This window comes from Polyodon spathula, chromosome 49, assembly GCF_017654505.1.
Source record: "Polyodon spathula isolate WHYD16114869_AA chromosome 49, ASM1765450v1, whole genome shotgun sequence".
Classification (NCBI taxonomy): Eukaryota; Metazoa; Chordata; class Actinopteri; order Acipenseriformes; family Polyodontidae; genus Polyodon; species Polyodon spathula.
In genome coordinates, this window is record NC_054582.1 from 437,519 (window position 1) to 453,456 (window position 15,938).

General features: G+C 44.1%; 1 protein-coding gene across 1 annotated transcript in view; it reads left to right on the forward strand.

The window, feature by feature from the left end:
- LOC121306674 (voltage-dependent N-type calcium channel subunit alpha-1B-like) overlaps positions 1-15,938 on the forward strand; it is a 71,454-nt gene that overhangs the window by 8,927 nt on the left and 46,589 nt on the right. Inside the window, exons 4-9 of the mRNA XM_041238504.1 lie at positions 392-647; positions 10,115-10,218; positions 13,060-13,175; positions 13,608-13,664; positions 14,611-14,700; positions 15,182-15,391. Of these exons, the coding sequence (XP_041094438.1) occupies positions 392-647; positions 10,115-10,218; positions 13,060-13,175; positions 13,608-13,664; positions 14,611-14,700; positions 15,182-15,391 (833 nt within the window). The remainder of the gene's footprint in view (positions 1-391; positions 648-10,114; positions 10,219-13,059; positions 13,176-13,607; positions 13,665-14,610; positions 14,701-15,181; positions 15,392-15,938) is intronic.

The window sequence follows — 15,938 nt, forward strand, 5'->3', positions numbered from 1 at the left end:
TAACTTGGAATTAGCAGAGTTGCATTTTTGTCTTTTCTACTGTGGGTCAATTTGCTTGTTTTTATTTGTTTCAACATAGATAGATTTTAAACAAAAAGGGGATGCATAGTAAAATAGATAGATTGATTTATCTACATATCGTTTAGATATATAAATCTTTGAGGCTATATAGAGAGGGACCGATCTACAGACTTTTGCAGACAATCTTGTAATCTTGTGCCAGAGAATCGAGACCTAGCGAGATGGATGGATTACTGTAGCTACTGTAGACAGACAGAGAGTGTTGGATCTATAAATAGGAGATAGAGAAACTGATGGAGTAAGAGAGAGCTATAGAAATAGAGGGATGTATAACTAGCTAGGCATATCACTGTAGCTATGCTACACATAGACAGAGCTCCAGGTTACAGGTAGATCTGCCGGGCTGTTCTAACTGGCTTCCTCCCCAATGTATTCCAGGTGAGCAGACGGTGGATTACCCCTGTGGCACTGAGCCCCCTGCGCGGACCTGTCCTGTCGGATCAGAGTGTAGGGAGTACTGGATCGGACCCAACTTTGGCATCACCAACTTTGATAACATCCTGTTCGCAGTGCTCACCGTCTTCCAGTGCATCACCATGGAGGGCTGGGTGGAGATCCTGTACAGCGTGAGTACACGGCCAGCACAGCCAGCACCTGCACTGAGGGAGTGTGAAGGGGCGCGCACGTCGGAGACCAGAAACGCTGTCGTTAAGGGCTCACGTGCATCTATTTACATTTCACAGCACACAACACAAAGCAGCAAACCCGCACAGAATATATGGCAAATTTTATCTTATTTGCATTCAGTTATTAACACGTCATTGGTCATGAGACTAAAATAGAAATGTGTTTATTTTCCTAGCTTCACGTTAATTGAACCGAGTCCTTCGTTTCTTTTGCTTTTCCCTAAGAATTTACAAGCGAGTATTTTGATGTTTTATGATAACAAGGGTGATGTTTGTCTTGGTGTGAACAGTTCGGGCACATCAATGTGAAGAAAAGTGACAGTGTTTGTTTATTAATTTGGTTTGAAAAAGATCCTCACTCAAATCCATTACACTGCCACCCTTTTGCAGCCGGCAGTCCCTGTTAAAAAGCCGCGGCGTTTGTGTTTGTGTTCTTCAATGAGAATGGAGGTGCTAGTGGAATGGGATTGAGGGGTACCTGACCATACTGCCTCCTAACTGTTTCCATCCGCAGTGGAAAGGGCTGCCTGGCTACATGTGCACTCAAGCCTTAATAATCTCCATAGGATAATGGCTTTAAACAGAAGCTGAACAGCAGTGTGAATTCCCTGTGAAGGAGGCTGGAGGCATCTGTCGAGACAGCAGGCACTTTCCTGCTCTCACAGCAGATCTGCATTGCCGGAGGCAGGCCTGTGTTGCACATTTAGGTACCTGCTTTCTTTCCTGCGTCCTCTTCCTTCTCACGTCTCACTGTCCGCCCATCTCTGTGTCATTTATTGGACATGTGTGTATGTATGGACTGCTCTCTGCTGACAGTACGGGTGGGAGAAGCAATAGACATCTGCACTGTACCTTTAAAATGCTTCCTGGCGGGCTTGAGAAAGAAACAAAGCAGGGGAGTAATAAACCAAAGCACACAAGAGGGTCAGATATGTGGATCCAATCTTATAAACCTAAATGAAGGCTTTCTTCCCACGCCCCTCGTGCACTTTGAACAGCATTCAGTTACCTCCCCATTCTCTCGGATGATGCTTATTTCTGCAGAGCTCTTCCGTGCAAGCTGACGAAGGGGATTCTGCACTGTAGTGCTGTTTAGAAATATTGCCTGATTCACAGTACCGGGGCTTCAATCTGTTGCCAGAAGTGTTTCAAGAACACCATATGTTAACCTGTCGAAGCCTGCTGCTGCATTATGAAACACTCCAAACATTTTATATTCCCGACCGGAGCTCAGAATAACGCTATTGACACAGCGCTGACAACATGACAATGCAATCTATGTAGAGTAAAAGACATTGCTACAGCACTCTGCTTTCATTCTACACCTGTGTCATTTGCATGTGCAGTACTGTGTGTACGCTATTTTGTTTCAAGATGCGCATTGTTTTTGTTAAAGCTTGCGTAGGCAAACTGTGCCTTTTATTACCCTCCTGTGCTGCAGTGACACTGCCAGATGGATTATTCTTTGAGAAATCTTTTATTTTCAGTAATGGTTCAGCTCCCCAGTTAGTGTGATGATGCCGTACTGGTTTGCGAGATTAACTGCAGCTCACATTGAACCAAACCTCATATATATATATATGTATTTAAATGTATTTGTATTTTAAAATGAATATGTACATTTATTGGAGGTTTTATTCATGAATATATTCACATATATATATATATATATATATATATATATATATATATATATATATATATATATATACACACACACACACACACACACACACACACACACACACACACACACACACACACACACACACACACACACACACACACACACACTGTGATCATGTGTAACAACACATAGCTGGTATAAGGACACACCCCTGCAGTGCTTCATGGTCATCACAATGACAGTTATCATTACTGGTCACCATGTTCCGGGATGAACAGGTTTTAATCCTTTGTCCATTAATGGATATTTTTATCTGCTATGAAAGGGGGGAAAAAACAACTCACAGGCGCTTCCTCTCCAGGCAAACATTTCTCGAACCTCACTGACTCTGTTCAGTGCCGCTGCCATGTGGACGTCCTTAATGCAAAGTGCCGTACTCTCATCTCAGATCGTACATTATCGAGGGCCTGGGTGTAGCCAGGGGGCTCTTTGGCTCTTCCAGATAAACAGCCCCTGATCCTGGTCGAGCGCCGCTTAGCTTTGTGTGGAGCAGCTGTCTAAGAGAGAGAGAGAGACAGCTGGAGCTTGAGAGAGCTTGTATAGCTTATGTAACACGAGGCTTGAATGTTGATAGAGGTATGCATGATCCACCGTTTGGCACTGTGCCAAGTTAATAAATATTCCATAGAAATATCACCGGGTAATAATAATAATAATAATAATAATAATATACAATTCAGCTGTAACTGTTGGTTTATGGGGCTGTTTTATATTCTTTCCAGAAAATATTAGCAGTGCATTAGAAATCACATGTGTTCTTTTGATTTGGTTAATCCACACTGGTTGCATCTTCCAGTGGATTGCCAATCCTGTACCATGCAGAGGGAGGGTGCACAGGGCAGGACTGGAAAGGAAAGCACTTTATAACACCATGAGATGCCAGCGTAGCAAAGCTTGCAAGTGCCTGCACTGAAACACACAGCGCTGCGCACCCCCCCCACTGTCTGAGCTGTGGCTGGAAACTGTAATGTGTTTGTTGCCTGTGGAAGTTAACTGGGATGCCGTCCAACAAAATTAGTGGCGTTCACGCTACTAACAAGAGGCTGGTGGTTCAGTTAGCGGCAGACATGCCTCCGAGCTAAAGGGAAGGAGGCCTGTGTCCAGCTGAAGGATAACCTGGCTTCCAGACTCCCTCGTACACCACAGAGCCACGCCTCAGTAGAGAGACTAAGGCATTCTGCATCCATCCCCTCTGATCGGCGAAACACAGAGAATCACTGCAGCTTTCCTGCTAGCTAATGCTGTCATTATCAATCACCGACAGCAGTTAACTCAGAAATCTACCTCAGAATTGACCCACTGTGAAACTCTTTTATAGTGCGGTATTACAGATAACTACTGTACCCAGGTCATGTAAGACAGAGGAATGTAAATCACATGTTATACCTTCACAAACACTGCATGCTTTCATTGCCTATTTTATGGGAATATTATATACATATATTCAGTTTTTTTTTCTATCCCAAAAAATGCACAGAACAAAAATTAGGCACCATTAGGGATAACTACATGGCTGTAAAAGCTACAAAGCCTTTGTGTTGTCAGAGGCATTAGAATGATGCATTTGGGAATGCATACGAACTACAGAGATGAGTGTGCATGCTCAATTAAGGGCACTATAATTTAGCTTGTCGCCAGCGGACCACAACAGGGGAGAGGCGGAGCAGCTTTATCAGCTGTTTCATACTGGACATAAGCATGGAGCGTGAATTACTGACTTAAACAAACGCGGGCAGGAAATCCTGGACAGTTAAGCAGTGTTGGGTTCACAGCAGGGCAGAACGGGGGAAGCACAAATGCATTTTTCATGAGGTGAGGTAGTCAACAGTTTGAGCACAGTGGCCCCGACCCCCCCCCACAGCTTGTCTCTCTTGTGTTACTCTGGGGGAGCGTCGAGGTCACCAGTGCATTCAGGGTGGTCCCTGATAAACTGCTTGTCTTCAAAGTTCCAGCCAGTGAGCCGCTGCTGTGACAATGCCTGACTCATTTATCCATTGTTGATTTACAAGACTGAGCAAATCCGATTGCCTACTGACTCCCAAGGCGCGTCAAGTTAGTCATCGGGGCAATTAAAGCATGGTTTAGCACCAAGTCCGCCCAGGGACCCGATGCAAGTTATAGATTCAATAACCTGACTTTCATTCAGACTATTTCCAAGCCCAAGCCGATTTATAAAATGTGCTTAAAATGACAGCTGGGTTTTGTTTTCTTCTCTCCAGGCACTGAAATGAACTGTTGCAATCCCAAAAGTGTTTTAAGGTTCCCTAACATATGTCTGTGCTTTTTTTTTTTAATACACGGGGAGGGGAGGGGACCATCAAAGGGTAAAAAATGAACTGTTGCCCAGAGCTACCATTAGTATTGATCGGGTGACACAAAAAACAGCAGAAGAAAACCCGTGCTGTGTGCTTGCACTGAGATGCTGTAAAAGAGAGCAGAAAGAAAATTCAGATCATTATTGGAGACACTTTAACTTGTTCTTGCTGCTCAGCTCCAATACATGCTTGAATAATTTTGCTAACTCTGGATATTAATAGCATAGGGAGTTTCATTTTGTAGCAGTTGAGTTAATTCTCCATGCATCACAATTAGGCTATGCTAATTAGAACTCTCTCTTAATTGCATCTATTTAGGCTTTTTTTTTTATCGTGGAAAACTAATCCTAAATACCAGGTAGCGGTTGTCTGAACAGTAATTGTGCATAATTCAAATCGCATATTTCAGATTCCAGCACATCAAGGACAGAGCTGGCTTAATCCGTGCCGGAGTTACAGCTGCACAGGCACAGGACAGGATGGAAGAAGCTGCAAACGGCTACACTTATCAATTTGGATTGGAGCTGAGCTGTGTTTTAGTTTCCCAGTGTTGCTGGGCTCATATGCATGCTCACAATTGAAGGCATTAATGCAAGTGCTCGATAAGTCACACCTTAGTACAGACTGTCTCTACTTTAGTTCAATAACAAGCAATACTGTGATTGAGACAAGGATAAACTTGCAGAACCTATCATAAAAAAACCTATGTGAACTCAGCAGCCTCTTCAGTTCCACGCAGCAGCTCTCATCTTCAATTCCAATGTGATTGAAAGTGCCACGCTGTTTGTTTTGATGTTGTTTGAAGGGTTGCTGTCCATGGTTCTGAAACAAGTTGCGCTCAAACTCACCCTCCTCTGTTTATCTACACACAGCAGAGTTGTGCCTGCTTCTCTGTATGACTCTATCATGCTGGCTACACTATGATAAACCTCAGCCCCTCCCAATCATCTCTTTGAATATGGCACTCATGCTTGTGGAAAGGGGGAAATAACACATGGTCAAAATATTGTCTTATTTAATATTCTTATTGTTAACGAGGAACCAAGCTGTATTGATACTTACCATGCAAACTAGTCGTTTTGTATTAGACAGCGTTACATTATTCCCAACCAGTCAGAATACTCTGTTGCTGTAGACCAGAGCTTCTCTTCTGTGGCTGCTGGTTTTCATTCCAGAAAACGCCAGATTGATTTGAAAAAAAAAAACTAAAAAAAACAAAAGCCTGTCATCTCTGCAGAAGGGGCCAGGGTATAAAAAACTAACTCGCTATTTGTTTGTAAGCGTGTGTAACCTTACCCAAAGGTAATTTAACAGTGCGCAATACAAATGGTTTATTTTTAAGGCGGTCTCGGCAAGACCCTTTGCTGTTTATAATGAGAATGCACAATGCTTATCGCCGTGCTTGCTTCACCTAAAACACATTATCGTTTAATTATACCCCCGACAGAAAGCGTAAAGTTGTGCTATGAATATCCGCGATTTCAATTGGCTATTGAAAAGCCATTTTGCATATGCTATTAAAAAGGCTGCTAGTGGGTCTATGAAAGCGACGCTGTCTATTCTAGCATTACTAGCATGGCTAGTGATTTCCAGGCTCACCCGAGACTCGTGTGGTGCACATAGCTATTAGCAGGTTTCGAGCAGGCAGAATCCAGTATGCATATGATGTGGAATGCAATTATAGTGTTATTGTCTGGCTGTCTTTGCTACACTGTGTGGACCCCTGTGGATGCAAACCCTGTAAATAATTCAGAATACTTTAATGCAGTCTATGTTTATCATTGTCATTTTGCAGTTTACAGTAGTAGTTTCAATGCTTTTCTGAACTTATCAGAGATTCCGTATGCATTTTCCTTACAGAACTATGCTAGCTTTTGGTAAATCACTGTAAGCATTTATCAAGCTTGATCTTCTGTTCTAAGTGCAGTGCAACCCTCCCTCCCCCCCAAAATTCCTATATTCCTTGCAGCCAAAAAAAGAAAACAAAAATTAAGACCTGAGTAGAATAATAAACAGACAAAGAAAAGATGAAATTATTAATAATGTATGGACTAATCATCGATCACACACTTAGGATCCTACGTCAGTGTGTGTGTGTACCTATTCTGCATTCAGAACAGAAAATAGGAGGCACTTTTTTACACAGAGAATCGTGAGGGTCTGGAACCAACTGTCCAGTGATGTTGTTGAAGCTGACACCCTTCAAGAAGCTGCTTGATGAAATTCTGGGATCAATAAGCTACTAACGGGCCAAATGACCTCCTCTCGTTTGCAAACTTTCTTATGTTTAAAAAGCTGTTTTTGTAAAATCAGCTTTTAAATTTGATTTAAAAAGCTGAAAGGGAGCAGTGCCTCCTGCTTTGCCTCTCAAAGTGTTATCTGCGTGGCTGGTGAAAGCACGCTGTTATCTTGAAGGGTCACTGATGTTATCTGGCGTCCTTATCTTGATGTCATTCTCCTCTCCTGCTCAGGGGGGCAGGGGTGTTGAAGCAGTGCTGTGCAGCGAGGCCTGCAGAGCTGTGCCTCTGTCCCTGCTACAGTCAGCCTGGCACAGTCCCTGAGGGAGCCTGGGATCTCATTCACTCATACCCTTCCATTTCCCAACCCTTACTCAGCTTCCTTTGCAAGCAGGACAGTATCTGGATACGCTTTTAGTCACTGAGCATCTAGCACTGTACAGCTATGGCCAAAATTTTGCCTCCCCCTATAGAATGAGCTCATTTTGCTTCATAAAGTTGAATGAAACCTGCTGAATAATGTTACCTTGTTAACATATTGAATTACTTACCGCTTTGTAGTTTTCCCATATACTTAATGAAAAACTGACAATTTTTTAAATGTGACATTTTGAAATCAAACATGGCTTCCAGTAGACTTTTGCAATATCATTTTGTAGTGACTAATATTTCTGCCCCCCCCCCCTTTGTGATTCTGTTCAGAGGTTTTATATGTGCTGTATGCAATAGCTCACAGTTGCCACGGTAGCAGAGGAAGCACACTGTGCAGTGCAGTTGACCACCTCAATTGGCCATTTCTAAACCTCCCACCCTGAGTTTTCAGGAGGAAGCATCCTGGCTGGTTGTTTAGTAACAGCAGTAGAGAATTCCACAAGCCCACACATCACAGGATACCAAAGCACAGAGGTGTGTGTAAGCAGTCGTTATCACTTCTCCCCTGTACTGTTACTGTGCTGCTGTTAGCTTGGTCATCAAATCTAACTGCTCTACACACACATGCTAGTGTCTTTATACGCACTGGAAAGCAATGCAAATTTAAAATGCACACTGTATGCACAGTCTGTTTGCAAACCTTTTTTATGTCGCTGAACTAGGTCGATTTTGATGCCTCTCACCTCAAAAGAAAAAATACCTGTAGATCCAGTTTTTTGGTGGAACTGCACCAGACCGTGGAATCTGCTTCAGTACATCTCCTCTAAGCCAATACATCACTGCAGTAGAAATAGATGCTTTGCAATATTAAAGGTGTCTTTAAGCCCCCCTCACCAGCCCTCCATTTCCCCCTACACGCCCTGTTTCTCATTCTGTGTCGGGATGTGTTACTGTATATATTCCCTTGTGGGCTTCTGCACAAATCGTATTCAGATACTACAGTTTGCTCTGAATCCCTATTGGTGCAATGCAGAGAAGAACCCTGTAATGTGCAGGTGCAGAATGTGTTCCCGGCCCCGTTGCTTTCCTGTACTGCATCTCAGCCAGCGTCCTTGCTTTAAATCTGCAGAGTATGCATATTGCTACTCCTCTCTTAGTTTCAGGTGCAGCAGTCAAACACCTTGGACTTTGTAGCTCTTTGTAGTTCGCGCTTTGTGAATGTCAAATAGCCACTGGATGGCAGCAGTACAGGGGAAGCAGAGAAAGAGAGATAGAGAGAGTGAGAGACTGAGCGTTCTGATGTTCTAGAATGTGTTTACATTGACATGCTGTGGTATTTTCAATTTTATATTAACCCTTTGTCAGCATTCCTTACGTGGACATTTTTTTATTTGTTTTTCTGAACTTCAACCACCAGTAAACTCACAAGAAGAGGCCCTTCTATTTTCGACAGTGTTTAGACGCAGATGCACTCTCGTCATTCCATTTGCAAAGGCATTTATTTCAATTATTGATAACTTGATAACATCTCTTAATGTTACAGTCCAGATTTATTAGGCTGAGATTTGCCAGGCAGCACAGCTTTGAGAAGAATGAAGAGTGCTCTTTCACAGTGCCTTGCCATCTTGACGGTTTTTTCAATGTGCAGTGAGAAGATTTGTTCAATTTGTCATGCACGCCAGCGGGAGCTGGGTGGGGGTAGGGGGGGCTTTGTGAGCAGACCGGGAAGCTTCAGTTCAGTTTTTCCCAGCGTTTATCACCTCCCGGAAAATCGATTCCCATTTTCTGAGATGCCCATTGTATTCTCAGGCATGGTGTGTCAAAGCACAATGGCATCCTCGCTGTGTTTGTGGAGCCTTCTGTTTCGTCTGTTCTGTTTTCATATGCATCTGTTTTACTCCGTGGCGTACAGACTTTCCAGACATACAGTTTTAAAAGAAAGAATCCAATTGAGTGTCGTAGCGTTTCCAATGGAATCATATGTACTATGTGGATTTGTATTTATTTATAATTTATATTTCTTCATTCTGTAACCAGCAAGAAACCCATTGAGACGACTCCTTGTTTTCAAGGGCGTCCCGGCAAAATGATCGGAAACAGACAGCAGCAATTTCACATAATTTAAAAACAACAACATCACTCTAAAAACCAAAACCATGACACATTCAATCTGGGATCAGACACGCTGACACTCCCATAGTTCCTGGGAATCAATCTCAGTGATTGTTCTTCGTTTAGCTCTAGCCTTTGGGTTATTTATCTGATGCAATGTTGTATCCTGGATACTCTGGTCCAGACTATTCCACACTATAGGAGGGCTGATTTCCTTCTAAAACGAGACCCGAGTGTTCTGTCCCACTCCCAAAAAATGTATTTTGTTTTAATATGCACTCAGGAAGGACACTGCTTCAATATTACCCATTATGAATCAGTCAGGGAAGCGATTCCTGTCCCTCCATCAATAAAAAAAAAAAACAATCAATAAAATATTGCAGCTGTAGATTTGAAAACATTTTGCTTACAAGAAGTCTTCTCATCTGTTTATAACCCAACATATCCAGGAAGTTTTTTTAAGTGTTTTTTTTTTTTTCTTTCTAATGGGAGAAATCAATTAAATCAAAACTGTGGAGCAATTAGGAAAGTGGCATGGGCTGGGATTGATCTCTGCATGTTTATAAAATCTGTGGAGAGGCTATCGGAATAAACCTACTGCATTATGTAGAGCCCACTTCTTCTTCTTCTTCTTCTTCTTCTCTGGCGGTGTCTCACTCTACTTACTTCTCTTTCCCTCTCTAGGCGAATGATGCTGCAGGAAACACGTGGAACTGGCTCTACTTCATCCCCCTCATCATCATCGGCTCCTTCTTCATGCTCAACCTGGTTCTGGGAGTGCTGTCTGGGTAAGAGATGCCTCCCCTTCTCTCCCACGCTTCCCTCCACTCTCCCATACACCTTCCTTCCACTCTCCCACCCACCTTCCACTGAATGGAACCAGTTGGAGTAGAGTGGTATTTATGTCGTGGAATTTGTGATCTGCACTCAGTGTCTAGTCATGACATCATAAACGAGTGCCCTCTCTGGTTAAATAATTTGAATACATTTTTAAATAAAAAAATTGTCATATAATAATATACTTCAGTTCAGCAGCTGGGACAGTAAAAAAAAAAAAACAAGTTGGAAAGTCGCTCCTTCTTCCCCTTCCTTCCTCCCTCCCCTCCTCCCTCATTCCAGAGTGGGCGCACGGCTAGCCAGAGTCCCCTGCTCCCCTCTGTGTGCCGGTCCTGCTATTCCAGTTTAACATCACACCTTCCATTAAAGTAAAAGCATCACACAGTCTTTCATTTCCCATGGCATTTCCCTTCCTCCTCTCCTCTCCTCTCCCTGTGCGCTGTCACTATGAATAATTCAGCGGCTCTGTTCTTCACAGCGCGGGTCTGTTAGATGGGAAAGGCCGTTGTCTTTGAGGTAGGCCAGGGACAGAGCCGCTTGCTGGGATGAGAAGAGGGGTCTGGCGCGGGGGCAGATTCATTCCTGGCTCTCTCGGTCCTCAGAAGTCAGAAGTTCGATACTCCAACTAAATTATTAAGAACCAGCGGCTTTCAAACGCTGCCACAGCAGATGAAGGTGAAGCGGCAGGGATTCAGTGGAGCACACCTCAGACCCTTGCGATCCAGTCCAGTCCTGCTCTTTATTCCAAGCAGGTCCTGAATTAGTTGAGTGAACCAGCTGGGTGAATCAACTCACCGGGGATGGACGGGTGCAACTGTTAGCTGGGATCTGTCAAGGGGGGAAACAGTTGAAAACAAACATAGAGTCACTACAGCATGACGTTTTAATATAGTAGACATCGCTCCATTAATTACACTAAATGACAGTTTGAGGTTTTTAATCTACTTTTCCATCAGTTTTGTGACTGAAATGAAAGATATAAACCAGACTCGAATGACCGGCCTGCTGCATAAGGGGCTCCTTGCTCAAAAAGACTCCCAGAGGAGGAGGTAGAGGGATGACTGATGAAGAGCAAACACTGATTAACCACCTTCTCTAATTATAACTACCCTGGTGACTGACCTCGCCTGTGCTGTAGGTACTGTCCCTTCTCAACGTGCTCAGCAAGTGCTCTCTAGTCCGGGTTCTGCTGCTTAGCTGTGCATCTGTAATGGGTGGAAGAAATCCACAGCCGTGGAGCAGAAAGCAGACAGTGTGCCATCCGTGCAGCACATGTTCAACGAAGGCTTGAAGTGCACCGAAACAAACCCAGCATGCGTTCTGCATTAAGAGGGATTTCCACTCCATGCTTCTGCACAGAACCCTGTGGGTGGCAGGTACCAGCATAAGGAATGTGTCTTCCTTCAGGGGGAAGGCTGCGTTTTATAAATGCGTAGGAAAGTAACCAGTGGCATCAGAGCTCTGATGGAGGGTGTTGGGGTGGGAGAGGAACGGATCCCCCCCCCCACCTGGTTCTTTTCAGCAGAGATTAACAAGCTAATGGATCGAGCCTGCAGTTGTACCACAGAGCCAGCAAGCAGTGGGTGGAAAGAACAGTCAGTAGCATAGCCAGCACTCTGTTGTGATCAACCCCCGGGAATTCTGCAATCATTCAATTTGAGCTTTTACGTAATCTCTTGCTTTTTTGTTTTGTCTGTGGAGAGGCATTTCTCTAGTTCTATCTTTTTTTATTAAAGGTTCTGTTTTCTTTCCTGCGGCCTTTCTTTTCTTAGTTTCTTGTTCTTTTTCTTTACTCTTAACACTTTGCAATCCAATGCGAAGATGAACAATTTGAAACTGACTAACTGCACACTCACAGACACATACAGAGATGCACGTACAATGAGACACACAAAGATGTACGTACACTGAGACACACTCGTACACACTCACTGAGACACACACAGAGACGCACATACACTGAGACACTCAGGCGCACTCACTGAGACACACAGAGACGCACGTGCACTGAGACACACACAGAGACGCACGTACACTGAGACACACACAGAGACGCACGTACACTGAGACACACACTGAGACGCACTCACTGAGACACACACCGCACACACATGGCTGTTTCTATCTCCACAATTCATCAGCACTGTTTCTCTCTCTCTCTCTCTGCTGGGTTTACTCATGCGTTTCACTCTGCTTTGTAGCAGTCAGCTGTCAGAATATCATAAGCGAGCATTCATTTGCAGGCAATATAAAGTGACCCCACAAGTTCACCACCTGACCCCATAAAAACCAAGCAGGTGAGGGGTTAATTAACACAGCAAACAATTGATTAATGACGCCTGTCCTGACCAGAGCTGGGAAGTCAGAAAACCAATCAGGACTCCTGACAGTAAAAACAGTTACACAATGAAAACTAAAAACTGAAGCACCTCGTTGACATGCAGGTTCTAATTATTATTATTATTATTATTATTATTATTATTATTATTATTATTATTATTGTGTTAAGCATGTTTGTACAGGATAGCGGTCTGAGATCTAGTTTTAAATAAATAAATCTCAGCTGTCCTAGCCTGGCTTTGTAGATATGTTGATTTAGCTTTAGGATTCTTTTTGCAGTTACAATTATTGGCCACCGAGTTGCACTGTGTGCTACAGTGTGCACGGTACTGTGTAGATGCACATCATGTTATAGTACAGTAGATGTGACTACAAGTAAAAACAGAGGCGATTAAGGGGGGAATCCCGAATGTGCTGGTCCCTGCTGAACCCGCTGGTTGTCTTTCCCACAGAGAGTTTGCTAAAGAGCGCGAGCGGGTGGAGAAGAGGAGGGAGTTCCTGAAGCTCCGCAGGCAGCAGCAGATCGAGCGAGAGCTGAACGGGTACCTGGAGTGGATCTGTAAGGCAGGTAAGCCCAGGAGCTGACCGAGAGCTTGATCGCAGTGCCCCGGCTCTCCTCTTTGAGTTGATGGAGTCTGGGGTGGGTACTCCTGTCGTGTTTGGGTGCAGATTGCTGCTGTAAGCCTTGCTCTCCTTATCAGGCTCGGCTTAGACACAAAGCAGCATTAGCGTGCAGTTCAGGAAAGTGTGTGCCTAGTTGTGTGAGTGTGTGAAAGAGGAATGGGAAGCGATTTCTAACAGTGAAGGGAAAGAAAGAGCCTGTTGCTGCAGCCTTCGCTCTGAATAGACACACCACTCTGTCTCTAATCAGCTATTCCCCTGGCAGTCTGAACTGTGTGCATGATCAGTGCGCTCAGTGATGATTTCGATAATGGTGAAGTGGTCTGGCGGTACCGTGAAGCACAGATAACATGTGCTGCATTCATGTGTCTCTTTCCAGAGGAAGTCATGTTAGCTGAAGAAGATAAGAACGCAGAGGAGAAATCTCCCTTGGATGGTATGTGCTTCACAAAGATGAATTCCTGGTCAATGCGCACGCACGAAACTGAGGCTGAGATTTACTGGGCTCTCTACCCAGCCTCTACTGAACATTAGTCTCCATGTGGTGCGCTCTCAGAAATGAGGACAGAGCTCTTAGGAGGCAGTTTCCCTTAATGAAAGCAGTGTGATGGCTGTGCTGCCCCACAATGGGAGGACTGTCATTTGGGGCACTCTCAGGGAGATCTGCTAATTAAGAGATATTCAGAGAAACAAGGATTGGATTGCTTCTGGGAAAATCCAATAATAAAAAAAAAAACTGCTTTAAAAAGGGCTATTTTGTAACCATTCTCTCAGATAAAGCTATGCTGAAAACTCTCAAACAGTGGCGTGAAGGGTTTCAGTTTCAAACAGTGCTTAACTTAAATTGAAATAGGAAATTCCTGTTTGTAAAATTAGCAAGAGCACTTGTGCAAGGGTTAAAGATAAGGGTTCAGATGGTAAAACACACCCTGCCTGGAATAACGCCAGAGCTGGGAGTGCCTTCATCTCTGTGTGAAGAGTTTTAATGATGAAGGGTTAGTCTAGTGTGCTGAGGCACTGCTGTGTCAGCTCCAGACTGGCTAATTCAGTGTAAATTAACTTTAATACAAGCGGGTGGAATCTTTCAAGCTTTTAGGAGTAAAGTGCCGGGCCCACACTTATGTGCCAGAGCTCATTTATTTCCCATTTGCTATGAATCCAGTCTGCTGCACTGTTTCTGTATGCGAACAATATCGCAGATGCACTATATGGAGAAGGTGCTGAATCGCAGTGTGTTAGCTGACACGTCACCTGCTTAGATGTTCCAGCAGTGGGCTGCGCTGCCTTTTAGATGTGTCATGTGTGAAGGATTTTTAGATGCTGGTTTAAAAACGGCTAGTGCTGTAAATGTTAAGTCTCTGTGCAAGTGTTTTTCTCTTCAGTTTTGAAAAGAGCGAAAACGAAGAAGAGCAAGAACGACCTGATCCACGCGGAGGAAGGGGAGGACCACTTCACTGACATCACCTCCATGGGTGAGGCCAGCCTGCCCTGCTGTCGGCTCAAGCATAACTAAGCACTGATTGGTCGAGTGAGCGAGATGCCATTGGCTAAATATAACTTGGGATTATTTAAGATTACTTCTAGGGCTCCCACACTCCCGACCCTGCTGGAATTCAATATAAATGAATAATTATATTCACCGGGTCCAGTCTTAATTACAAGGTGTTTGGGTTCTACTGTAACAGAGAAATCCCACAAGCGGCAAAAAAAAGGGCCATGCTCCAGCATGCACAAGCTGTTCCAGTATTTTAATTAATGTGTAAAATAGCTTGAGAAATGGTCGTTTCAGAGCCCGTTCAGACACAGTAATGAGATGTTAATAGAATGACTTTTCAACCTGTTTTTTTTAAAGAGCTCATCTGACATTTGGCTGTAATTGAAGGCTCTGTGGTTGTTCTGGGGAAGCAGTGTGCATGGGAGCGGAAGGTGCTGATCAAGCTCTTGCTGTTTCAGGATCTCCGTTCGCACGAGCCAGCCTGAAGAGTGGGAAGAACGAAAGCTCCTCCTACTTCAGACGCAAGGCGAAGAGGTTCCGCTTCTTCATCCGTCGCATGGTGAAGGCGCAGAGCTTCTACTGGGCAGTCCTCTGCGTGGTGGCCCTCAACACTCTCTGTGTGGCCATCGTGCACTACGACCAGCCTCAGTGGCTGACCGACGCACTGTGTAGGTCAACTCCACAAAGGGTCTTCCTTCAGGCTCTGCTTCAGTGACCTAAGCAGTGGATCCATTGCAACGTCTCTCTGTTTTGTTATTGTAGTGATGGATTGAATAATTGGGTAAATAGGTCAGCCCTAGTGGGGGTGGGGGGGTATTTAAAAAAGGTTCCACTGTTTAGACTGTTAAAGCAGATCTGCTGTCTGTGTGCATGCCTGCGTGCCCCTGTGTTTGCGTGACTCTGTGTGTCTCAGTGTATGTGTGTCTGTCTGTCTGGTCTTAGTGGAGAAGACAGCAACATGCATTCATTTCCTTTCGGCTCTTGAAGTGTGTCTGCAGTTGAGGCACAGCATGTGAAATCAGCAAGCCTGCACCTGGAGGGGTTATTTAAATCCTTATCCAGATGCTGAAGGAGACTGGCAGATGGGTGGAGTCGGAGATGTATAGACGGGTTTATTTATTGATGGATTTCAATTTAAACGCAGAGATGAAGCTCAGTTCCAAGTCATTAAGCTCCATTCCAGTTTTAGTGAACCCAACAAACATGCAGGAGCTT